The 27491-nt window shown below is 42.8% G+C and overlaps 1 protein-coding gene across 3 annotated transcripts in view; it reads left to right on the top strand.

The window, feature by feature from the left end:
- Positions 1–273: 273 nt before the first annotated feature.
- The window catches only part of fam189a1 (family with sequence similarity 189 member A1), a 59044-nt gene continuing 31826 nt past the window's right edge, over positions 274–27491 (top strand). For 2 of the 3 annotated variants that reach the window (XM_037450397.2, XM_037450391.2), the window contains exons 1-2: positions 275–1147; positions 25221–25277. In XM_037450397.2, the coding sequence (XP_037306294.2) occupies positions 905–1147; positions 25221–25277 (300 nt within the window). In that variant the 5' untranslated portion in view covers positions 275–904. Of the gene's footprint in view, positions 1148–25220; positions 25278–27491 lie in introns of all 3 variants that reach the window. The other variant, XM_037450403.2, reaches the window with a different exon arrangement.

Raw genomic sequence — 27491 nt, 5'->3', positions numbered from 1 at the left:
CGGTTGCTTTGTTTGTCATAAAAAAGGTAAAAACCACCTCAACTGACCCAACACAAAACGCATGAACCCCCCTCCCTCCCCCCCAACCCAAAGGCACCTGCTTCCTTGGTTCGGTCACCTGCTCGTGATAATCCACGTTTCCATCCAGCACTTTAAGCAGCAAATCCAACGCTTGTTTTTTTTTTTTAAATGATATGATTTATTTTTCATTGATAGTAGAACCCCCCCCCCCCCCCCCTCCCCCCTTCACCATCGTAGTAAAACAGACTGGCACATCTCCAATACGCAGTGTGCGTCTCCCGTCCTGCTGTCGTCTGTGAAAAACCTCCGCCGGGCTACCACACACCGAGGAGACGCAGCTCGCGCACAACTGCGGACTTTGAAGACATCTCACACACACACACACACACACACACACCCTTCTATTTTTTACACGCGTCTCGACCACGTTCCATCCCTCGCTTTCGAGTAGTTGCGGAGAAGATCATGAGCGCGTAACAATGGAGCAAAGCTGGCTGACGGGGATGATGCGGGTTTGGTTTGGTTTTCGCCTTTTCTCGGCGCTCTTTGGATCCGGAACAGTCGCTGAGAACTCCAGGGCTCTATTTTCTCAATTGTGACTTGAAAAAATCGTCACGTTTTTTTTGTGTGTGTGTGTGTGTTCATCTGGTGCCTCGTCCGGTCCGCTCTTCCCTCACCTTTCTCCTCCCATCCGCCGCAGCGCGCCTCTAATCGGAGCCACTCCGAGGCGTCTTTAATCTCATGGAGATCATCCGCACCGGACACTGACCTCGAGTTGGACCGTTTACCACACACGGCGACTGCTGTTTCTTGGACGTGTTTTGTCCTCTATCCGCTGCGGTGTGTGTGTGTGTGTGTGTGTGTGTCGTACCCTTCAGTCACAATGCCGGTGAACGCGCTCCACCGCGGCGGCGGCATCGGGGGCCCGGGGTCCCTGAGCCCCGCGTCGCTGTCCCGCAGCCTGTCCCGGCTCAGGGAGTACCGGACCCGGACGAGGATCATGCTGGCTCTGGGGGTCTCTCAGATGGTCCTCGGGAGTCTCATCCTGGCTGTGAGCTTCGCGGCTCTGGCTCTCACCACATCACCCAGGGTCCGGCATTCCTGTCCCTTCTGGGCTGGTTTCTCTGTGAGTCCGACAATCACACAATACTGGTTGTATTTGAGCCACAATTATGCAATTCTTTCTTCTCTTAAATAATAATCACCATGTTGTAGTGTCTTAGTATTTAGGAGCATGCTATTGAGGCTCTAATTGAAAAGGAATGTGATGTGAAATAGTGTTTTTGTCACCTGTCACTTTATTGATCTCCGGGTGTATTGCATAGTTTGATATGGTCACAGACGGCTGTTCTTTAATCTCAGAGAGCTGAACTCATTTCTGTCCCGTTGCCATGAAAAAGGAAGACGTTCAAATGTTTGTTAATTAGTTGTGAGGATGCAAAGCCTTTGTTGTGCTGAGTATCGCACACGCAGATAAAGTCAAAGAAGAGGGTGCTCTCTCCTCTTTGTACTGAGGGACGTGTCGTGTGTTTTAGATGTGTTTCTCTCCCTCATGTGAAATTTTCATGGTGGTTTCTGTAAATATTTATGAACGCACCCATCCCTCCCTGATTTCCTGCTAGAGACCCAGGGCATGGTTTCTCAATCAATTATAGAAGCAGCGGGGCAGAGTGCAGGGGTGATGGGAGGTCTGTGGCACAAGGGGCATTTCTTTGTCTGGGTTTGTGTGTGTGTGTGTGTGTGTGTGTGTGTGTGTGTGTGTGTGTGTGTGTGTGTGTGTGTGTGTGTGTGTGTGTGTGTGTGTGTGTGTGTGTGTGTGTGTGTGTGTGTGTGCATCCAACACTGATGGGAATAAAAAGAGGGTCAGTGGGTAGATGGCCTATTATGATAGAGAAAAGAGAGGGGACATGTGTTAGTGTCCATATGTGTGCATGTGTATAGTTTCAGCAAATTGTTGGTAACCACAGGGGTCAAAGGTCAGTGCACATTCTTCATCAGAGCCTCAGGCTGATTTATGTGCACCAAACTCTGGTGATTTGCTCACTATTCAGACGCTGGAAGTCACTCTTTGCAGTGAAGTGGACAGCTTTAACCTGCAAAAACACTGTAATATACATTTAAAATCTGTAAATTTGGCTCATTAAATTTGGTCTTTAATGTCTACTTATGTGAAAAGGAAATACAGCGTCTGTTTGCCTTCATGGGATAATGTCATTGAACATACAGTTGTTGTCTATCAAGAATTCTCTCAGAGTAAATGAGACAAATCATCTCAATAAGGTTTTATGGGATGCTTTTTGCAACCCTGCCTCCTTATTCAGTCCATAAGATGAGAAGCTTTCCTTGTGTATCTCTAAGACTGCAGAACGAATCTTGGTCTAATTTTAGAGATGGAAGGTGTTCTTTTATTCTTGATTCATGTGTGCAGCATGAAAAAAGGTGGCTGGCTTCAATGTGGTCTCTCCATGTTCCGGTTGTTGTTTTCAGCCCCTGAGATCCTGAAGACAAGGGTCTCAATCACAAGGACTAAACCAGCTTCTTGACAACTTGATTCTTTTAGCCTGTAAATGTAGTTTAGCATTGAACCTTGAAGCCTTTGTGTGTGTGTGTGTGTGTGTGTCTGTGTGTGTGTGTGGCCACGGTGGGACGTCATTAAGGATCTCTGTGTGATGGCATTGTGGGATTTCATCATGGTCACAGGGAGAGAAGGAGTAATCGTTACATCCTACACAGAGCAATCACTGTAGAGCTCACACACACACACACACACACACACACACACACACACACACACACACACACACACACACAAACAAATACAACCCCGTTCGGTGTATTGCATATCAATGGATCAGTCTCTTTCATCCTGATTTTCCTCACTCTGGAGAGAAAAACATATTTTACAGCTTTGATGCTAAGAGCTGGATGTTTGAAAGCATAATATCACACACACACACACACACACACGCAGAGTCACTTCCAGTAGATATGTTTGGCGCTGAGCTCCAACGATGTACAGTTGCCTTCATCCTGCTTCCTTGGTCGGTGGTACCTGTACCTGCTGCTCTCCCACTTGTCTGTGGATGAATGAGTCGATGTGGCCGAGCGAGCCAAAGGGCCTCGGCTGCCATCAGCAGCTGACAGGCAGAACAAATTACCGTTCACCTCGCTTCTCCATGAATTAAGGCTGTGAAGTGATCCATGTGTCCAAACATACAAACGGCCTCCGTCTCCTTTCTTATTTGCCCTTGATGAAAATTAAAACCCCTGTGGACAAAATGTGTGAATGTGTGCATCCATCAGAAGGCGTTCCTGCAGGCTCTTGATTTACACATTTACAATTTTGATGCTTCCTATCTCATTGTGTAGCACCATCACATCCCCTCTCCTCCCTGGAGGATACTCCTCGTTTCCCTCCTTGTTGTGTAGAAGAAGGTGGAATTTTTACCACTCCGACATCCCAAATCTACAGACCATGCATGCTGTGACAAAGACGGCTTAAGACCGCATTCTTGCTATTTGTTGTGAGGCAGATCTCTCTGCCGCATTTCCAGCACAACCTTCAGCGAACTCTAGCACTAATCTGCCAAAGTGTGTGTTTGTGTTTGAGCAGAAGGCTGCGCAGTGTTTTGTGGAGGGAGCTGTGTTGTGGGGGAATATTGGGAAGCTCTCTGCCTTTTGTTGCTTGTTGAAAGAGGACAAAGGGTTTTCAACAGCTTCTTCCTGAGGGATGACGCTTAGTTTGACGGGTCTTGACTTGATCGAGACTAAAATGTCTTCAACAAGAATTGAATGGATCACCATGACATTTTGAACACTACTGTCTTTTGTGTTCCCCTGACTTTTTGTGTATCACCACGAGTCGGCTTTCACAAGTTTTCATTTAGCCTGAGAAATATGGGTTTGAAACCTCTGCCTGCACAGTAAGTCCAGCATTGCCGAGTCCATTGTTCCCCGCCAATGCTTTTATGTTGGTGTAGATATGGCATCAGACTCATTAGATCATTAAGCTTGACTTGGAATACAGAATTTCCAAGATGTTCTCGCTGAGCCTGTGTGATTTGTGCTGTCTTGAGATCGGAAGGCCAGTCTCACGGGGAAAAGGGAGCGACTCTAGATGTGTGCATATCTAATCTGCCGTTTGTCTCCAGCGGTCTCAGAGATGCATAAGGAGCAGCATTTCAACAGAGACTAAAAAAAGTGAAATGTTTGGATTGATTGTTTCGTTGCTGGGTTCTGCTTCCTCTGCAGCAGGGGAGTGCAAATCATCATTAATTGGCACGTTTATTAGGCTTCACTGGTATCCTGGCAACAGATCTTTAAACCAATGCACCCACGCAAACACAAATATACTCATGCTTTAATATTTGTGGAGAATTAATCAAGTAAATGTGGGTGATGATGTTGCGAGGGAAACTGGAACAGTATTCATGTTATTTTCTGGGTGAGAGGGTTGGTGTCAAACTAATAAAAAATGATGAGATAGTTGTGTTACACTCGATTAATCAACCCTTCAAACAATCAATCACACAGAGTGAAACGTTTGAAGACTTTAATCGGCAGATTTTTCAAAAGATTGATAGTTTCAGATCCAATGAAACTGATAATGTAGCGCACAAATACCCAATACATATTTGATTGAATGTTTGTTTTTTTAAGGCTTTTGTAAATAAGTGTATTATTGAGCTTGGACTCACATTGATTTCTATTTGGATGAAGTAATTTGTGCTCCTCTGGTATCCTCAAGGAGCTTTGCTTTTCTTTGGAGGTTATTTTCTGCCCGAGAAAGAACGACTTATTGAGAAACTACCTGCACGACTCGATGCCAGTGGAGAAAGTTAATTTTTTCCTTTTCAATTAGTTGAATTGATCCGAGAGGAAACTCTCCCCTTACCAACTAGAAAATCCCTCGTAATGATGTGATGCGATTAGAGAATATTAATGAACTATTAATGTACCTCCTGATTTGACTGTCCAGTTGTACACATTGTGATAGAAGCATTATTCTATTATCGCGGGACTCGACACAAAGCGCCGCTGGGCTGTTTGTTGCTTTGATGCAGCCTTTTAATCCCAGCTGTCAATAGAGGCCGTGGCTCCTCCGCTGCTTCACTCATCCTGTCGGTTTAGATTAAATTGAAGTTGCAGTCGACACAGAAATGCTCTCAGCCCGGACCACTCAGGCCCGGACCGGCCCGTCTTGAATCTCGCATCGATCAGACTGATTAGATGGATTCCATCAATCATCACACTGCTGTTTACTGACTTCCTTACTCTGTGTATTCTCACTGGCGGTTAAAGCAGTCGTGAGGGCATCATGTGGTTTTAGGGTGGGTCCGTGTCCACGTGTTGGAGAACAGTCGTATTTCACTTTCCCGCTGCACCTTTTTCACAATAAGTAAGTAGGCACTCGCCTGCTCCTCATTACTCCGAGGACCCTCCGGTGCATCCGGCCCACACTCCAGTGCTACCAGTAAGCACCATAATGGTGGAAAGAACAATTTGTCCTTGCTCCCACTTCAACCCCCCCCCCCCCCCCACACACACACACACACACACACACACAGTGTGTTTGAGAGAGACTCTAATATTTCAAGTTGTCAACTTCACTTAATTCCCTGTCTCGCTGTGCTGTTAAAGCCTCTCCGTCTTATCGCATTCCACTGGCTGCGCTTTGATATTTTTGGGGAGTTTTCATGATCCTTGTTCAACACCGGGTACAGGATGATCTGAGCTTCTTCAGTGTGTGCCGTGTTAAAAAATTCAAGTCTTTTTGTAATATGCCACCCCCTCTTTTTCTTGCTCTCTTCACTACAAATGACCAATTGAAGCAAAAAGGGCAACACATCTGAGAATGTGCTGTACGCCGGATTGGCAAAGCAGTCACCGGTGAGATCCAAAGAAAAGTGTTTCTATGCGGAAGATCAGGGTTCTGGGTAATCCGTGGGTCATTGATAGCTGTTGTACCAGAGTACAGTCACATCAGTGCAAGGGTTTACTCTTCAGTCACATTGTGTGAATCATTACCTTCTCCTCTCTGTCTTTTGAGACCAGGAGGATGAAATTAGGGACTTCAACTCACGCTTGTTTTGTGATTTATTTGTGTTTGTTTGATAGTCCATCTTGTTGAGCTAGAGCCCAGAGGTGGCATCATCATGAATCTTGTCCAGAACACAACATATTTAGTTTCCTAAATAAGCATAAGAATAGCACCTCGGCTCAGATGATTGTGAATGATAACTTTCACAGTTACAGTACTACTCATCAGTACTGTGTATTTTCTCTGGGTGACAGTATGTTTTCTGTTTCTTCTCTCGGATGTTTCTCTGTGCAGAATGACGTGTGTCTCTTACACCAGGCGGTGTTTTTATGTTCACCTGTTGAAGAGAGTAGATTTCTGTGTGCTCACCTTCAATCGGTCCAACACATGTCATGTGACCAGCCAATCATGGTCCTGTGTTTATTTATAGCACTTATACACTGTGATGTAGAAACATGAATCTCAAGGCAGAGTACTTTATCATGTCTGAAAACGTGTTTTTAAAAAAACCCACAATGATAAAAGGTTTTGTACTCGTCCATCGGCATCCAGACACCTTCATACACGCACACACATAAGACACTAGCCGCCTCCATTGTGCATCATTGTGATCAGGGACGCTGGCTGGTATGTGTAGATTTGGTCTTTTCCTACACCTGATCTGTCCCTAGAAGTATATGTAGTTTAAAAAAAATGTTTTATATATATATATACTATATATACAGTATGTATCAAATGCACAATATATTTCCATTTGCATACATCACAGATCTGTCATGTCTCGTTGTGCCTGCGTGTTGGTCCGACACGCAGCCCGTGACGGGTCTGACAGATTGCTTGATGCTGCATTTCTTTACAAACAGCCCTGGCCCGGGCCGCCAGCAGGTCTGCCAGCAGACTGTTGAATAGAAAAGGCCAACGGGGTCGAACCGGGGGGAGCAGAGGACTGTCATGAGGTCTAGTCATTTGAAGATGCACCGAGCAAAGCGCTCACGCAGGTGCTGCGACTGTGCAACACCTGTGAGCACAGTTAGTCTGCCTTTGTGTGCTCGTGTCAAATCCGACAGCAAAGAGAAGCTTTGTGACGGAGATTTGTCTTTAGGGTTCCATGTGAAGTGATGAACATCCACTTCCTCCTCCTTTATGGTGGAGGTATAGCTACATAAAGAGCTTTTTCAGTGGCCTGCCGCGACAGGCCATCATCAGAGCGACGGTCTGATGTGGGCGCTCACAGACAGACAAACGGACCTTTGTTGACGTGTTTGACTTGTATCCTGTAGCTGCTGTTGAGTCGTAACTTCTTCCCGATCCAACAAAGCTGACTGTCGTCTCTCCCTGCAGCTTCCTACAGCCGATCAATGGCGAAGCCCGCTGACTGGAGCGGCCCTTTGTTCTGTGATTAGCAGCTGTGTTGTGTTGGATGGTGCTTTTATGTGTGTAAACATGCGAGAGGGGCAGGTCAGGGCTGTGTGTGTGTGTGTAGTTAATTGTGTACATCGAGCTGGAGCAGACATAATAGTTGATTGTATACCCTCGACAGCCGAGCACCGTGGCGGTTGTTTGTGTGAATTGAGGTGGATGAACTCCTTTATAACGGAAAGCCGGGGGAAGAAGCAGTTCTTCTTCTTTGAGTTTTTCACATTACTCTGAGTTTGTCTCCCTGTGCAGCAGAATGTAGGCGAGCACTGAGCTGAAAGCTGTTCTGAGAGGTGAATCAGGCAAAATCAAGAAAAATCCTCTTACAGGAACTCTGTTGACAAGAAATTTCAGTCTTGGCACCGAAAAACTCATTTTGACACTGGAGCTTGAGTGAATGAACTTCCAAAAGGAAGAGAAGTACATCGACATTGAAAAAATGTAAATAAAAAAATGTAAATATGCAGCCCTGCAGCATAACATTGCTTGACGATGTGCGGCTCTCCAGACAGCGATTATGAATCGTTTCATCATTTCATGTTATTTTCATATTGTTTATTGATAGGGAGGAGCACATGTCCATGAAACTCTGCACAAAACCGTTGCTACGGTTACACATTGCCACTTTTTGTAGACTGCGAGTGGCTGTGAAAGTGAGACGGAGGACAGTTGTAGACCGCAGAGGTTAGAGTTGAGAGCATTAACGGTCATTATGGATTATATTTTATACACGTTGTAGTTTTCGAGATGTGGTCAGATTCATTTTTGATAAACTTTGTCAAATTGTTAAAACTGAAATACTCATTTATACTTGAATATGGATGGTAAACCCTTGAGTGAATATTTAACAAAGATGGATTGCATTTCTCTTCACGTCGCAGGCTTTACGCAGAGTTCACATTGGTTTAGTCTGCGTTGCACTTTGTTGTTTTTTGTTTCATTAAAACAGCAGTTTTTTTTCACTTCAGGCAGTCCCCTAATCTGCCCTCTGCAGTATTAAGGATTTTGCATTTAAAAACCTGGTGTTTCCACTCAGGTATATTTTAATGCATTAAATAAAAAGGCATAGCTGCACTTTCTGAGCCAAGACCCCACCACCCCCCCCCCCCCCCCACCACCCCTCGTTACCTTCATCGTCCTTCTAGATCATCTGAAGTACAGCGACGATACCACACAGTACACCAATTTCCCGATGGAAGTGGGCGACAAGGATGAAATGTCTTTTGGGATAAATGAGCCAGGTCAGAGGTCAAACTTTTACAGCAGTTAATGGCCGACAACTGGTCACTAGAGGAGTAGAAAACACATGCACATTACACACAAACAATCCTTCAGCATCTAGCAGTGATCACATTTGTCAGCTGTAATGTAATCTCTGTTATATCCTGGGGGAGTGCAGCAGCATCATCTTAAAGTCATTTTTCATTGTTAATGGCGTGAATGATGCATTTCCTCGTGGTGTCCTGCTCTGTCTGTTGTTTCATCGATACACGTGTATCTGGCAACAGAGAAGCAGAAAAAATAGATAATTCCTGGACAATATCCAAGACTTTGTATGCATACGCAGGACCCTCCGTGTGTGTATGTGAGTGTGAGAGACATCAAAACGATGATGGAGAAGGAGAGGACGGGTACAGGACTGATTGATCTGACAGTCTAACACATCTGCTTTTTAAAGGCGCCTCAGTGGGACTTTTATAGGCGCAACAAACCTCCAGAAAAGACCTCATTATTAAGGTCTTATTTTCTCTCCACAGTCTTTTCACGCCTCCCTTGCAGTTTGTCTTTTCTAATCACATTACAATCATTTCCCATATTAGGTGCGTTACTGGCCCGGTTGCATCTTTAATCTTTGCTGTGAAATGATATTACAGAGAAAAAATCAGCTTTTCCTCAATATTTCTTGCTCTAGAACACGTCAGTAAAAGCTTGTTTATTTTCAAACTGTCCTGTGCCTGTAGTGTAGTGGATTAAGGGCTTTCTGTTTTTACTCTTAATTCACTAGTTGATTTTTCTTACGCTCTGTGAAAAATGATATACAAAACAAAAAGAGAGACTTTATGCGGGACGGCAGGGGGGTAAGAGGGTAAGAGGGCCATTGCGGCTGAATTTGATCTGTGTTTGCTCAGCAAAAAGGAGGCCAACCGCCCCCCAGGCCATCAGCTCCTCCCTCAGGTTGATATTTCAGCTCCCATTTCCTCCTCTCCAGCTCGGAGTGTTTCTTTTGGCATGCCTTCAGCTTGGTTAGCATGCCTCCCCCCCCCATCCACCCTCACATCATCTGTACCCTTTTTGATTCGCAACCCAGTTCTGTCCCTGGAGGTTGCATCTCTGTGGGAACCAATTTTGGAGTTGTGACTCAAAGTCTCTGGGATTGCACTTTTTGGGGGCATTTCCCGTAGTTTGCACACATTTTTCATACAAACAGGAAATGTGTTTTTTTTATTTATTGCACTCTGGGTATTTGTTACACATTTTCCCCTCTCTCCACCTTCTAGATACCATTCTTCATCTTTACATTCAATAAAACACAAAAAGCCGCTTAACTTTTTATTTAACTTTTATTATTTTACTTGCTTAGTGCAGGCCGCAGTGCAAACTCTAAAAATATGCAACAAGCTTTTTCTGCGGTGATCAAACCCCGACAACTGCTCAGTAAGAGAGGGCCAGAACTGGGGCGCCGCTGCATAAAAAGCTGCGTCCACTGTATTTTTAGAACTGAAAAAGCTGAGCTGGTCGTCAGCTAACTTTGTCATAATTAATTAGTTGTTTCCGTTAACATTTCATCTTAAAAGATGTCTGCAATATTAATTTAAGAAACATTACTTTTGAGTTTATTTAGTTTAAAATAGTGGATCTGGTATTGCTCCAGCTTGCGGGAAACTGAGATGTTTCAACATGTATCAAGGAAAATCTCACAATAAAATAGACTTTTCAGCATAGAGGTCGAAATAATTCTAGTTACCAAAAGATCACAATAGCATGAAAAATCATTCTTCCTGCTGCAGAAAACAACAGTCAACACCTAATGAAGGCCAACAAGAGGTGAAGCACCTACTCAAACAACTTGTTGCACTGTGAAACAAATTAAGCTTTCAATCCAGGATGTACATGAAGGCCTCTTGATAAGAGTCGCTGTATCTCTAACTGTGGCAATACAAGCAGTATTGTTATTCAATATCGACTTTGATTAGGACCTTGTCATGGTTGGTTACCATGGCAGCCAGAGAGCTTGTTAACAGTCCGCATCGGTTGAAGGAGGTTAGGGAATGAGGCTGGTGGGGGGAGTGTCTCTCTCAGCCTCTTTCTCTGCCGCCTAATGAAACCAGCTGTAAGGGGAAGAAGAAACGAGGGTACGAAAGGGAACGAGCTGTAGCACATGAGGAGAAGAACGCTTTCATGGGTCAGATGACTGACGGGCCGTGAAAAAGAGAAGAACAAAATGAAAAGCGCATGAATAACAAAGGCTTCAGAAGAGTTACTCGTATTAGCAGAACGAGGAGGGAGGGTGAAACGTTTTGGTTCTTGTTGATCACGGCCGTGGTTCTGTGGGGTAATGAGTCCGGCCGTGTCTCATGCTCATTAGCTGCAACTGGAGGACGAAGACAAATGTGTGCAACAGCGCACAGGCTTCTCCTGCTCTCTCTGATGCATCTGGGCAGCAGTTAGAACGGCGAGGAAAATGAGTGTGAGGCCGTGTGTGTGTGTGTGTGCTCTGCATCATCCTCGGAGCTGCTTCCCGTTTTATGACTCACTCCGTTTCTCACAGTCTTTGAGTTTGAGTTTCTTTCTGCTCACAGTCCTCCCGTACAGCTTATACGCCACCGTCATTAGGGAAGGACTTGTTGCCCCCAGCAACATGTTCAGATATTTTCTAGGAGTGAGATGCATTACATTACATGTGATTTAGCTGAGGCTTTTATCTAAAGCGACTTACAGATGCAAAATAAAAAACACTTTCTCTATGAATTACATTGACATTGGATGACATTGTGTTTTTGACTCTATATAAAGATCTCATTCATTCATGTATGAAAAATAACTTCCATTTTTTCCATTTCTGCAATATAGAGGTATGAGGAACAAACATAAAATAGGAAGAATGATGTATTGCTATGATACATTAGGGTTTTTGCACAACTGTCAAACATCCACATTGTGCTGGTGGAAGTTCCGACACAAAAAGAGACCTCAGAGCGTGTTTGATGCGTCTGTATTTTTGGGGGAAGATGCAGCTGGAGTTCTAAAACAACAGTGAACCTGTGCGCTTCAAGCGTGGCAGGGCAGCAGTGCTTTGAAACACGACAATTGATTTAATCCAAATTTCCTACTGTCAGAGTTAAACTACTGGGTGTAGAAGCATACTGTGCTGTTTACAGAAGCATTACAGTAAATACGATCATGATGTCATCACTGGCGATCATCACTTCTGTCTGCACTGCAGTCCTTGTTGCTCCACAACCGAGACTGGCCAACCAGAACCGGTCGCTGGCGCTGCAGCACGAGCTTCACCAGTGAACACAATGAATTGTGTTTGACGAGGCTGGAAGCACATCTGCCAGTGAAGCCTGGACTCTGCAGTGTTTTCACGCGCCTTCAACCAACAAGCTATCGTTCATTCATTCAGGCCAGTCCTATTACGAAACTCTCAGGTGGATAAAAAACATGTACGTTTGAGCACATTGTGAATATATATGAATATGTTACATTAGGGTGAAATCTACTTGTTGTGATTACAGCATTGTGGATCATTTTCATTCAAATATCCAACATTTAGATGAATAATCCTGTATTCACACAGGATGGGTTAGACCTCCCATCATCCCAGGTGCTTATGCATCTTTCCAAGGTGCTTACTTTTTAATTTGGGGGAGGTACAAAAAACATTATGATTGTAATTTTGATACAATGATCTACCAGCATAATGATGCAAAGGCAATCTTTTAAAAGAACCATTAACTTAATTCTTTAAAATATTCTCATAAAATGGCATTGAGATGTGAATCTCTTTTAAAAAAACAAAATAAAAATAAACTGAACCTTCTGGATCCTTTAAATAAAATATGCAATGTGTTCAAAATGTCCAAGTCTTCTAATGGTTGGAAAACACCTTTATTGTGGCATTGTGATGTTCTTATGTAAACAAACATGTAAACACAATGAGCAGTATTGAAGTCAATAAATGATGGTCATGTTGAAATAATGATGGTCCTATGCATACATCATCGTACAGACACTCAGTAATAGTCCCACCCTTTGGAAACCCTGAGTTACTTTTCCCGTGTTGCATTTGCGAGGCATTTTAACAAGAGAAGCCACATACGAACTGCATCCCTCCTTTTGACCAAGATGAACCGATTGTAATTGTGTTAGTATTGGATTTCATTTAGACGTAACTACCAGTGATTGTGGCTTTGTTGACACTTCATTTCAGATCTGGTTGCTCGCTATAACTGCCGTGACACCGATGAGGCGTTAGGAGCTCCGACTGTGCATTTCTCACCGTCCTCTACTTCTGTTGCACAACGCAGAAGGAAGGATGAGCTAATGCGCATTTAATCAGGCTCCTGTCAGCAGTAACTCTGCAGTGTTTACTTCACAGGACAAATTACTCTAGAATACTTGCAGCGGGAGCAAGTGTGTGCATCTCTGACAGAGGCAACTAGTGGGGCAACTACCCAAAACTCTGTTCAGTCAGAGTACAGGAGACTCTTTATGAATGAATATTTGTATATATGTATACTTTCCTCTTACTCTCACTCCAGCAATTAGACAGTCACACATTGTGTTTTGTTACAGAACAGAAATACATTTGTGTTTACACAAATATGATTTGTGGAAAAGCAGATTTGAGCCCATCATCTGACTTTCACATTGGCAACATCCATCGTTGCTAAATTCCCATGTCGCTTTTTCTCTTTCTTTGCACATTTTGGAATTTTCTCTTCACTGAACAACAAGGCAGCCTCAGTGTGAGGAGTGGTAATGAAGAGCCGTCTCCAATAAGCCTGCTCAATGCATTGATTCTCTTCATGTGGCATTGAATCATTCACGGCTGTGCTTCGTAAGAAACACCCAGTTTTATTTGAGATCAGCACTAAGGAGCCACATGATTTAAGTTGGTGATGTTTGTGTTAGAGGTATGAAGGTGGAGAATATTTCAGTAGTGCATAATCCAAATGACTTTTGGGTTTAATATGATTACACTGGATTCCTAGGTTAGATTAGAAACAAATTGATTGAAGACTTTTTAAGAGTTCAGGGCGAATTAAGAAAAGATGAATCCCACTCTCCGATAGTGTCAATCTCCTTCTCTGTCTACTAGAAGCGGATTACCATACTCACTTTAAATGTCAGACTATTCCTTTCAAAGCGTGTTCCGTATACATTGCTTGCCTTATCTAAATTTCACAGAGGGCTCAAAGTTTTCTGCAGAGCAACGGCTGCACTGACATCAGACAAGGTCACACCCACTGCTGTGGTGGAGGTGCTGTTCACCATTTGGATTACAGGGATAATCCTTTTATTATTTGACAATACGTTACCTGAGTCTGGTCTGACCTCTGCAGTGATGTGATTGTTTGCCGAGGGTCTGTTCGTGCCTCTGTTCATATGCTGGTTCCCTCAACAGAGATGATGGTTTTGCCTTTTCTCCGATTGGGAGTTATTGCCTAAACCAAGAGACTGTAATATGATCTTTGCCTGTGATTTGATCAATAGACAAGATTACCACAGCCTCCCAAAAGGCCAATATTGTTGTATGGTAATGGAAGTGCACTGCACATGAGCAAAGCTCTACCCAAGTAATCCACATTGATTTGTGGGGCCACTTTGATAAATTGAGGGGGTTTTAGTTGTAGTGTTGTTCTCGGTTCCCACTGTATTATGCCAATGGATCCTGGAATATCACCCACAATACAGAACGCCTTCAATACAATTTGAAAAGGTATACAGAGAAAATGTTGTTTTTGAGGACCACAAACTTCACTGCACTGATGTTCACAGTTGTAACATTACTGTTAACGTATAACATGTAGTAAACATGTCTACATGTTAAATCATGTAGAGGAGACTTCTACAGGACGGCCTGTTTTAATGGATTTAATCTTTTTCGTGCATCAGGTATTTATTAAAGGTTCACTTCAGGTGGCCGTAGTGTTGTTGGCTGTAGTTGTACCGGAGTGCTTTCACGAGTACACATGCTCAGCATCAGACCTGATTGTCAATACCAGTATCTTTGTAACCCAAGCTTTTTTTTCTAGATTTTGTATTTTGAAACTTTTGGCTCTAAAAGGAGAGGACGTCTTCATTTCAATAATACTTGACTGTTTATCAATTCATTTCAAATGCTAATGCTTGTTGTGGGTAGAATCTCTATTAATATTTATGAAAGAGTCAGGCTCATTTTGTGCATGTATTTACTGCTTCGTAATTCACAGCAGCAGGAGTACAAATGCATGGATTCTTTGTGCTTTGTAGGTTCAGTGTTCAGAGTTCTTGTAGGTGGGATATATTAGTATTTTATATATATAGTATTTTTGTTGGCTCAGCTGCAGCCAACTGTTCCTTTCTCTCTGAATTAGCAGCGAGGTGTTGACTATATTAGAATATGCTCAAATGTAGATTATGTATGCAGGTCAGGTGACATCACCCTATGCAATGATTAATGCTTTATTTGGGTGTTTTGAGAACATTGTGGTCAGACAGAAATCAATGGGTGCAGAAATGCCCTTGAAAGTTAATCACAAAGCCGTGAAATTTAAAATTGAGGGAGCAAACAAGGCACAACTGCACAGAGCCATCAGTGCTGACTCCACACAACGCACAGCACTCCGTCAACAACAAACACAACAGCTAATCTACTGAATCCAACTAACCCTTCAAAGGGGGAAGGTGGGCTGGGCGAAAACCAAATCCTCCTTTTACAAGAGTAGCTGTGAATAGTTAACAAAAACAATGATTCCTTTGAACATAACAATCAAACTACTGTTGTTCATGTTGCTCATGTTGCTCATGTTGCTCATATTGTTTACGTTGTTCACATTGCTCATGTTGTTCATGTTGCTCATATTGTTCTTGTTGTTCACGTTGCTCATGTTGTTCATGTTGCTCATGTTGCTCATATTGTTTATGTTGTTCACGTTGCTCATGTTGTTCATGTTGTTCACGTTGCTCATGTAGCTCATATTGTTCACATTGTTCATTTTGCTCATGTTGCTCATGTTCACGTTTTTCACGTTGCTCATATTGTTAATGTTGTTCACGTTTCTCATGTTGTTCATGTTGTTCACATTGCTCATGTTGTTCACATTGCTCATGTTGTTCATGTTGCTCACGTTGCTCATATTGTTTGTGTTGTTCACATTTCTCATGTTGTCCATGTTGTTCACGTTGCTCATATTGTTCATGTTGTTCACGTTGCTCATGTAGCTCATGTTGTTCACATTGTTCATTTTGCTCATGTTGCTCATGTTCACGTTTTTCACGTTGCTCATATTGTTAATGTTGTTCACGTTTCTCATGTTGCTCATGTTGTTCACATTGCTCATGTTGTTCATGTTGCTCATATTGTTTGTGTTGTTCACATTTCTCATGTTGTCCATGTTGTTCACGTTGCTCATATTGTTCATGTTGTTCACGTTGCTCATATTGTTCATGTTGTTCACATTGTTCATTTTGCTCATGTTGCTCATGTTCATGTTGTTCTCGTTGCTCATATTGTTAATGTTGTTCATGTTTCTCATGTTGTTCACGTTGCTCATGTGGCTAATGTTTTACACGTTGCTCATGTTGTTCATGTTGCTCGTGTTTGCATGTTGTTCAAGATGTTCGAGCTTTCCTGGATGAAATGCTAAATGTTTTGTGCTATCTTTGGGTGTTGTCGTACATCTATTCTGGTAGTGATCTGGAGAAATCATCTCACAATACTCTGTTAGATCTCTGGCAACATTTAGATCAGCTTCTATTTCGTATCACTTTGCGTATACAAATTTTGTCTTGGCAAATTAATTCCTGCATGCCTCTGTAGAGTACATATTTTACCTCATTTTTAACTGTTTTAAAGAATTTTGTTCACTTTTCACTTTGAAATTAATCAGTTCATCAGAGCAGTTGAAGCAAAGAAAATCTATCTCACCGTTAGGTCTGTAGAAACAAGGAGGCTGCTTAATGAGCTCTCTAAAGATAACAAAAGGCCGTACCATAGGGGATTCTAGCCTCCTAATTGAAATAGGGGGCAAGTTTACGTATGTGGCAGGTTAATGTACATGGTACTAAGAAATCGTATACCAATATGTTTGCGGGCTTAGGGCTTCTACGTTCACTCACTGAGAAAAAAAGCTTTTCTGGAAATATATCTATATTTGTATTGCATCTATAAAAGCAAAATGAAAATCGGATTGGGCTTAACCATGAGCTGTAACCCTCTTTCCAAGGGGAGCTACACATTCAGGCAGTTGTGGAGGTTTGCTATGGATATTTACAGGTCTTAATGAACATGAATTCAAGCTGACCCCAGCTGGGATGTCATCCGGAAAACAGAAAACTGTACGATTTCTGCAAACACCCTGTATGCCTTCAGCGAGCATCTGATACCGTTCTCATTGTGCAGCTTTAAATCACTCTCTGTATTCCTGGAGAGGAGAATAGGTGGTTGGGTAAAGTCCATGTGGAGGCTGCCTCCTGTCCTTTCTGCTCTCTTCAAACGTTGTGAAAGGTCGTATCATAAGCCACGGGGCCCCAGCTGATATGTAAGAGAGAACATTACCAGCTGGATTGTAAGGGGAGACGAGACTTCAGGGGAAGTATTTAAACAACCATAAAATCACTGCTTAAAGATTAAAAAAAGTCATTGCAGCAGGCCTAAATATAGTGTAGCACAAGAGTTTGATAGTGAGACCTAAAAGGGCCATTCTTTACTAGTTTCTAGTTGTCTTTTCTATAATGTAGTGCAACCAACACGTGTGCTCATGAAGGCCTAATTAACCGATTAAAGTGGCAGCTTGTAGCTTTAATCATGGTTAAACAATCCAATGGGTGCCAGCTGCCTCAGTTCAGTACAGTCATCACTATTTGAATGTGTTTACTCTGAAGTGGAAACTTTGTACCCACAAGTGGAAGCATTTAAAACCAACCAGTTGTCATTTAAGTGTCATACCGAAATTCATTATGTTTTCAAATTACGGCCAGTGACACTCGACCTGGTGCAATGATCTTTAGTCACGTGTTTCGTCATCAAAGAAGCCACAGAATGGGTCTCATGGTGGTTATCATTCTCATGGCCTTTCTTGCCGTTAATTGCCTCTTGAATTCAAAGTGCCGCCCAGCTGCCTCCCTGTGAATGACAGTTGGGTGTTTGCAAGTTTTTGTCATTTAAACAAAAAAAGACAGAGTTTTGTGCCTCCAGAGACATCAAGGTTCCCCACCAGCATTGAGAGTAGGTGTCTGATGAGACGGCTTCATTAAATCATTTGTAGCAGATGTGAAATCTAAAAAAACATCTACAGTGTGACTTAAAGCCGCAGAGACATGAAAAAAGGGTTTTAATCAATCCTTGTTTATATAAAATGTTTTTTTGGTTGAACCTTATGAACAAAAACTAATTGTTCGTCCTTGTTTGGATTTAGACAAAGATTTGCAGAAACACGGTAGAAACACAAGAGCTGCAGCTGCATACTAGGAAAAAACTTCTCAGTAGACGACAGCAATAGTTTAAACTATATAGAATATAGATGTATATATTTTTTGTTTTGATTCTGAGCCAGGCTGATGCAGTTGAGAAGTTACAATCTACACACCCTCCAAATCACAACCCAACACACTCTCTCTCTCTCTCTCTCTCACTCTGCCACGCTTTGTTTCAAATCTGGTCGGCCGCAGGGCCAGATTATCCTGTCAGCACCAAGCTGAAGGCCTGATTCAGCTGTTGGTGTCCCTGCAGCTTCACTGCTGCACACTGCTGAGAGCCGCAGCCCTTTATTCCTGAATGATGACCATTGAGGCCCCAAAAAGTGCCCTTCCACAAAATTAAGCTGCTTAATTTTAAGGTTAAAGTTTGGTTAAAGTAGGTGTCACAGCCAGGCGGATCAGTACATTCTTCTGCTGTTGTTTCTCACTTGCACTCATACACGCTAAAGTGAGTGTGTTGGCGCTGTTCAGGCCGGCGTGACTCCAGTGCATCGGGTCATTTCCATAAGCAACTGTCACAACAGCTTGTCTTCGAAAAAATAGAAAAGCAAGTTTCTGCATAATATCTCCTAATAATCATGCACGGGACACATTCACAGCTTTATGTGAAACCCTGACAGGTATTCTCAGTGGCTACTGTTTGGAGGAATAGATCAAAAACATTTTATTGTCTCATGGCACTAAATACCATACCATCACAAAGAAGGGTTAGATGTTGTCACTGGCCTGTCGGTATTTTGTAGTTCGTATCTACACCATCTCTGTGTAAATAGATTGTCTTCTAGTGTTTTTTTCTCTGCAGTGCAAACTAAACGTCTTGTTGGGCTTTGAGAATTGAAAGCTGGACATGCATTTGTTGTAAAATGAGAATGTGTTTCTGTGTTGTGCTCTGTGAGACGGGCTTGTGGTCAGTCTGATGGACTCAACTCAAACTAGTGTCACTTCCTGTTTTATTTTCCGACCACACACCTATCCCTCACAAAGCCGCTTTACTTCCTGTCTTTGTTTAGTTTCCCGCCGTTCTTTCCCCACACCTGAATTCAGTTAGCACCCCCCCCCCCTCCTGCCCCTTGCTTAAGCCCTCAACCCATGTCAGGTCATCAACAGTCCAGCCTGAGTGGTCCTGATCGCTCACACATACAGCCTCTCCTCTTCTGTCTCTTTGCAACACAAGGGGCACTGTTCAAATACAGCCCCAATGCACCTGTGTGTGTACCTGGAGCATCAATGACCAATCTTTGCTAAACACAGTATAATTATAAACATGAGGGTCACTATATTGTTGATGCAACATACACTAGTTGGTCTTCTAGTTTCCATTATGGTATGTCCTTTGGCCGTGCAGTTCTTCGAGACCGTACACCATAACAACAATGCATCTTTACAATGTGTCTTCCCCTTTATGGTGACGCTGCCATCATAGATGGCCATCATGTACTGTATATTTCAACCAGGAAGTCGTTGTTTCCTGGCCAAACAAAAATGCTGAATTGGCATTAATCCACTGGAGCCATGTAAATATACTCCAGTTGATGTCGTTTGGACCCAGGGTCTTGTTTTTAGTGGTCCACCACTGCTGATAACTATGTTCTCCCCTCTGGTATGTTTTTGTTCAGTTGTTACTCTCATTCAGACGGACGTCACGGTCTTGATTCATGGATTCAGCAGAGGTGCTACAGACATCCATTAGTGAGAGGAGAGCAGCGAAGGGTGACTGAGAGGCCACGCCCCCAGGCAGCAGCGGTAGCCAACCTGCTGTTGTTCCGCTGTTTCCATGGCAACGTCGGTGAGGCGCTGAGCTCCGAAGCGAAGCGGTGATATACAAGATTGGGGGAGGGGGTTAGGAAGGAGGAGCAGATGGGTGGGTGGAGAGAAATCTGAATACTATAGGAAACGGATGTCGGGGGAAGAAAACTGCTGCTGTTGTTGAAGCAGCGGGACACGAGGAGGCCAAATGCACGTCGTGCACGTCTGTGTGTCAGCTTTGTCAGCACGAGCTCCGGTTAAGCAGGCCGCAGTGCTCCGTACAGGAGCATCATCTCTGCAGTGTGGTTCACATGCTCTCTGAGAGTCACTCTGAAGCCAACGGTTGAATTGGTCACACACACACACACACACACACACACACACACGCGTGTCTATGTGTACACAATTACGGATACTCATGTTGGATGCTCATTCATTGCCAGCAAAGGTTACCTGAAGGTTATTTGAAGCTGAAATCGTCACACAACCATTAAGAATTCAGTTCCCCTGATGCAACATTTCACCTTCATATGTCTTTCATTTGGGGACCTGCACACACACACACACACACACACACACACACACACACACACACACACACACACACACACACACACACACACACATATCTTCAAAGTGAAACAAAAGTAGATTTTTAAATATGAGTTAATATGATTTTTTTTCCTGTAAACATGTCCGAATTTCAACTGACTTAAATTTTGTTAACTTAAATGAAACTTCATAAAACCAGTGAAGACTTTGCTGGACAACCAAATGGCCCTTTTTGCTGAAAGGGAAGAAATGAACGGCTAGATTGTCATTCTTCATCAATACCATACATTTTTTTCCTGTTTTAATTAGAGACATAAGTATGCGTGTGTAGGAGCAATTAGAGCATAAACAATTACAAACGTGTATTCCTCTAAATGAATTGAAGCAGCCTTCAGCAAGGAGAGAGATAACATAAATCCTTCAATTGCAATGGACAGTAGAACCCAACGGACAGACATGCAGGAGACATGAGAAGAGACTTGTGTGTTAAAAGAGTCGGACGGGTGGTTGAAGTATTGGACAAATTAAAGTCCTTTGAATCATTTTACAAAAAATGCTATGACAATCCATCAATAGTTGGTGATAAATTTCATTCTGGACAAATGTAGTCATGTTAATCTACTTAAAATCCCCTTTAGTGCTGTTTGAAGGTGATAAGCTGACTATTAATGAGAAGTTTCTTTTTTAAAGTAAGAAACATAGCTGTACACTTGCAACAGGCAACCTCTTAGAAGACAGCTCTTTCCAAGATGGTGAGCTTCTCTGCTCAGCCTCATTCTACAGATTTAACACATGCCGTCCCTTGTGTGCAGAAACACTCCAATGCTCTCACACGCACTTACGCTCATTTTGACTCTGTGCAAAAAGGCTGTGGAGAAGGATGATCTGAGAGAGAAACAGTTGACTCTGCGGAAAGGTCTTTTATTTCTTGACAAACATCAAGTACAAGTGAAAGGAAATACAAAGAAGATTGTTTTGAACCGCGGGAGGCTCAGTGGCAGCATGTGCAACATTTGTGTGTCTCAGGGAGGTCTGCCTTTTCTGGCTCCAGTGTGTAGTTTTACCATGTATGACCGTGTTTCTACAGAGTGGGTACGACATATCTGTCAAAGTGTGTGTGTGTGTGTGTGTGTGTGTGTGTGTGAGGATTCGTGTGCAGTCAGCCTGTCTGAACAAGCGAGGGTTCCTACCTCTCTCAGAGCAGCAGCTGATGGGAAATCATTATGGATCCTGGCAAATGGCCAGTTTGTGGTTACCGGGGCAACCGCACTGGCTCCATCCATCTTGGCGATGGTGATGTTTGAGAAACGGCCTGCTTTCTAAACCCTCACTCCCAGTAATGGCTTCTTTGATTGGCGCCCTGCATAAATGAATAAGAATAGGTCAAGACTGGGATTTAGGTGGAATTCATAGCGGTTTCAGCACTTGCATCTTTTTTTTATTCAGTAGTTCAGATTAGATTAGTAGATTCACAAACTTCCAATGGCGTCTGGTTATTATGGGAAGCAACACTTTGGAAATGTATTCACCCACATGTAAATTATTTTTTTCAAAGAAACTACACAAAATGAGATGGGAATATTGTTACAGAATGGATCCTAAATGCTAATAACTGGCCCTTTTAGTCTCTCTTCCTTCCTATAATATTAAAATGTCTCTTCATTTGGTGAAGAGAAAAAAGAAAAAAAATGTTTCTTGTAGTAAACATATTAATATTGAGAAAAGCAGTGTTTGGAATACCAGATACACAGGAAGCAGCACTTTATTGTATCCAAAAGATCAGCAGGTAATTTATTAAATGAGAAAAGAGAAAAAAGGAATTAAGACAAGTCAGCACGTATGAATGACTACTGCCAATTATCCAACTGTTCAATTGTTTATGTAAACTACAAATGAAACACAAAATGAAAGAGAGAAAATGCTTTCCAAAGATCACATGAAACACAAATGCATCAGTACTCAAAACCTTAAAACACAGATTGCAGCTCAGCTTTCTTCTAATCACCACTTACCAACGCACGGTCAATCTCTTAATCCTTTATCAATCGACATAACTAAACCTTTTCTTAAGAGGGGACTTTGAGGTGCTAATCCTCATCCTGGTCATGTACTGCACATCACAAGTAACGTCTGAGGGACATCGCCTGACAATATTTGAAAGTCTCATGACATAACTTCAATTCAAGCAGAGGTTTATTCATTCTTTTGTATTTTATTAGTGCACCAACAACACAAATATTTACCACAAATTGAACTGTGTGTCAGGGACCAAGATGCCTTTCTGTACCTTTGCATACATTACATTACATTACATGTCATTTAGCTAACGTTTTTATCCAAAGCGACTTACAATAAGTGATACAAACAAACATTCCTTCCTTCCAGATTTGTATTTTTTTTCATTGCTTCGACTTGGCTTTTTAAATTGGTCTTTGAATGTCTTGTGAAAGTTTATAGATTACGATAGGACACCAGGAAATACGGTAAAGATGCCTCAGTATTCTCGCAGTGTGTTATTGGTTGTGTGCCTCCCAGGTTTCACTGACTAATGTTGCTAAGTATTTCATGTTAATCCTTTTTTTGGGAGCAGCCGAGGGGAAAAGCCTCCCGTGACTGGCAACGGCCAAAGTTATCACATGGTTCCAGCTCTCACATTGTCTCCCCCCTCGAACCACAGACGCACAGAGACAGGTACACACAGGCCTTCACAATGTATACATTGGCGCACTAAAGAAGGACAGAAAAGGATGGATATAAGTAGAGTAAGACAAAGAGAGAGAGAGAGAGCTGTGCGTGCTGGTCTGGAAGGAGAGAGAGAGAGACAGAAACACAAAGACAGGATGTGGTCTTGCCCCAGCCTGACTCGCAACAGCCCCACCCATATGAACTCAAACGATGTTCAAACCTACATGGCTCACCTACGAGGCAGTTTGGAACCACTTTGTCATTGAATTGAATGAGGAAATGTGTCCAAACCTTTGACTGGTTCTGTGTACATACAGCATATATGTAAAAAGATAAAGAAAAAGCACCAGCCTTGACCTTCAAGTCTGTACTTCTGTTATTGTTCGAGTAAAGCCTGCTTCACTCGGGACAGAAGTTTTGTTCCCGACTTGGAAGCTGCTGATCTTTTGGGGTTAAGGTCAGGACAGTAATGGCTAGCGTGAATTACCAGGGAATGCATGTGAGTTTATGTCCTCAGTGAACGCCTGTTTGAGTGTTTGCTCAGATTAAATATTGACATCCCATTCCAGTCCTTCGGGTATCAAGGGGAGTGAAGAAGTGCAAGATTGACTGCAGTATGGAACAAAATAGAGAGGGAAAGGGAAGTGAGAAGTCTATAGTGAGAGTCTCAGTGCAGAAATACACTGTAATTATGTTGGCGCCAAACAGGAGGTGAAAAAATAAAGCGATGGAGTGTAATACAGGCAGAAATTGGAGAGGAGAAGATGGCCAAAGTGGACTAGAGAGAGCAAATATCAAGAGCAGTGAAGGGAAGGAAGAGAGCAAGGTGGGGAATGGGGAGAGCGTGTTGGTGTTAAATGGAGGGTGAAGAAGGGTGAAAGGCACATAGAGCGACCATGGAGGAATAGAGGGCTGGAGGCTATAAGCACCCTTTGCTTACACACACACTGCAATGATATGAAAACCACACCTACACAAGCAGGCGCTGTAAAAGTGCCACAACACGGCAAGAGTGAAGCGTGCTGAGAAAATCCCTGTTCTTTTACAATTCGTATCAACACTTAATGAAACCAGCCAGTGTGACGAGGTTATGAAAGGCAAGCACACGGTCAAAATCCAAAGGACAGCTCAATAACAGCTTGGTAGTAATACGTGTCGGAGGGAAGATCAGACCCACAACAAGAGGAGTCCAGATAGCTCGACTTGTTTCATTTCAGCCAACGCATCAAGCTGAAGGGTAACTGTTTTCAGATGAAGCACAACATCTAAAAGCAAATCAGTGCTAATGGAAAATCCTGGAGCACCAACAACTCCAAGACAGCCTGATGAAGTCGCCATGGCAATAAAACAAGAAGGCCTCCAAATTAAAGGACAAAACACGTCGTTTGTCTATGCCATTTAAATGGACTGATGTGAGCGTTTTTTGATCTGACTCATCCATCAGCACGACAGCATCATTTGTCCGTGGCTCCAGAAACCGTACAAATCACTGTTGCAAAGTATCTGGAAAAACATCACAGATTTGTTTTTGTTCCCTCTGTTAGGGATCCTTTGTCGTCGCATTGTGGCTAAAACAACAACCTCTTGGTTTAGGGGGCGAGTGTTGTCATGGTCAAAAGAAACCCACATTGCTATAATGTATGGCTGCTGTCATCAGTCATGGCCATCCTGGCATCTTGTGTGTAAACGCAGATTGTTATCTCGAACTATTGATCTCAGTGAGACTTTGTAAATGAATAAAGCTTCCTGTCACTGACCGATCAAACGGGATGGGAGTCCTTAACTCATCTTCTTGTTCAAACTTGTACTCGAGGAGCCTATTGGCCTGAGCTTTGATGTGTATGAGAAACAAACGACACCTCTGAGGCCAAAGCGTACTTTAAGCAGCCTTTATGATTACAGGCTGCTTCTCGTGCTTCTCACAACATCAAACTCATTCACTAAATCTCAGTAATTATCTTCACGATTGCAATGTTTTCTTTATTGATGGCAATTTCTCTTCAGACGCGGGCACCTTTGTTTTTCCACATACGTGTCGATATGAACGCTGTCTGTTTTGGGTCTTGTCTCACAGGTGCTGCTCTCTGGACTGATTGGAGTGGTGTCATGGAAGAGGCCGCTCTCTCTTGTGGTGAGTGCCCTCTGAATGCTCACACTCAGCTGCTAATCTGACAACGCTGAACAAAGCAACGCTACTCAGGAGGGGGGTGTGATGTTGTACAAGGCACGGACTTGGACACCATACTTTCTGTCAGAGTCCCTGCTTAAGTCTTGGCTCACACACTGCACCAGAATGCAAATCGTGACGGCGCATATAAGACCTTATTAACTGCTGCATTGTAGCAGACACATGCAGAAAAATGATTAATTATTTACCTATTAATTGTGTATCAATGATTTAATATGTATATATATTATATTTTAAGCCTATAAATATATCTCAAGTTTTCATCCAGGTTTATTGACACAATGTGACATAGTGCTTAAAATGTATTTAAGAAAATCTGTAGAATCAGTGAACACAGTTACTTTGGTGCACGTTTAGCTTGTGCAAAAATCCTCCAGGGTCGAACGTTTTCAGTGTGGCGGGCCAAAGTTGGTGGGATTGACTCCCGTCCCCCCGCGACCTTGTATGGGTGGATATATATATATATATATATATATATATATATATATATGTTTTTTGCATGTTAAACACTTCAACTGAGGAATGAGGATATTGCTTATTGATTGTGCTTTGAGTAATGAAGTTTCTCTCGATTTCTCTGCAATTTTTCCAAAAGGGGGTTCTAGTCCACAACCCCCCCCCCATGCATTTGTGATACATTGTATAACAAAAAACATATTTTTTCACTACAAAGACAAACTCTCTCAAACTATCTCTTTATTTACTGCTTCACCACATCATGATTGCACCCCTCCTCTCTCTCAATGCATCCCTCTTGTCTCGCTAGCTTTACTTTCATCGCCTTGCTTCCCTGCTACACGTACCTGCATCACTTCGCATTCCCCTTTCCCCTTCAAGTCTTTGCCTTTTGTTCTGTTACACCAGAGAAAGAGGTTTGAATCATTTCTGCTCTTGAGGTTCAAAGGAAATATCATTGGTGTAAGCAGAAATCGGTCACACAGTGTGCACTGTAAAATTGTTAAATCTTCATACCTCTTGATTTCAAAAGCATCACTAATTTGTCAGAGCACTGTGAAGCTGCCAGAATACAGAGATGCCAGTCGATGGTCTGAAGAGGGGTCTAAAAGGTGATGCCGTGTAGTTTTGTTGACTCTTAGCATGTGATGTTCATCACGGCTTCTCCATATCTGGCGTAGACCCAGCACTGACAGGCAGATGACTAATACACCGGCTGGATGCTTTCAGGCCTGGCAACCGCGCACCTACCCACCAACCAACTGTGGCTGGCCCCGCTCTGCACCATGATTCAGAATAGCTGGAGTTTTTCCAAATCACTCCTTTACGGGCTCGGTTTCCTTTGCTGACTTATTTCAAACGCAAGTTTTTGATGAGAAAACAATTCCAGGGGCTATATATAAGGACACGTTAATTACTCAACCAGTCAGTTGACAGAAGGTTATTGAATGTACTGTTTTGCTTCTTTAGATTACGTTAATTTGCTTCCTTACACAGCGTTAGATAGGAATATTAATGACACTGGCTTGCATTTCACAGCTGGGCCTTTAGTGATGCCGTACACAATCCTGCCTGGACTAAAAATCCACCTCTGGGCCTGTGACAGGCTTACTAGCCGCGGGGGTCTAGCTTTCTTTGAAAATGATGTCTTGAAAACGTTAGTACATCTTCGACCAAATCAATCTTTTTACCCCCATCAGCCATTGTGGTTTGAAATGAACATGTAGATGTAGATCTACACTTGTTCAGGTAGGCAGCACAGCATTGCTCCGCCTCTCACTAGTTTGTATCCAATCAAAAGCATATCCAGACAACTTTTTATGTCTTGGCCACAATGTTGTCAACTCAAAATCTGATCTGGTTAACTTCTGTTCACCTTCAGTCACAAGCACCTACACTGTTGATTGTGAAGCTCTGAGGGGAGATTTCTTGGACCCTGGCAACACACGATGGCTCAAATGTGATTGGATAAAAGCTCTCATATCTCTCTCATATCCAGCCATCTAAAATCTCAAACTGAGGCTGGACGTACAGCAAGAGGAAAGCTACACAAAAGAGAATAGACTATGGGGAATAATTTAATAAAAGTTAGTGGAAAAAAATGTATAAAAAGGAAATTGATATTCTTATGATTTTGGAGAGCAGAGATCGCTGGCCACGACAGCCTTCCCCTGATTAATGCTGCTTATCTTTCGGAGCCGG

Source organism: Pungitius pungitius, chromosome 4 (genome assembly GCF_949316345.1).
Source record: "Pungitius pungitius chromosome 4, fPunPun2.1, whole genome shotgun sequence".
NCBI lineage: Eukaryota > Metazoa > Chordata > Actinopteri > Perciformes > Gasterosteidae > Pungitius > Pungitius pungitius.
The sequence above is the reverse complement of the archived record's forward strand: the minus strand, read 5'-3'. Positions and strand labels throughout refer to the sequence as shown.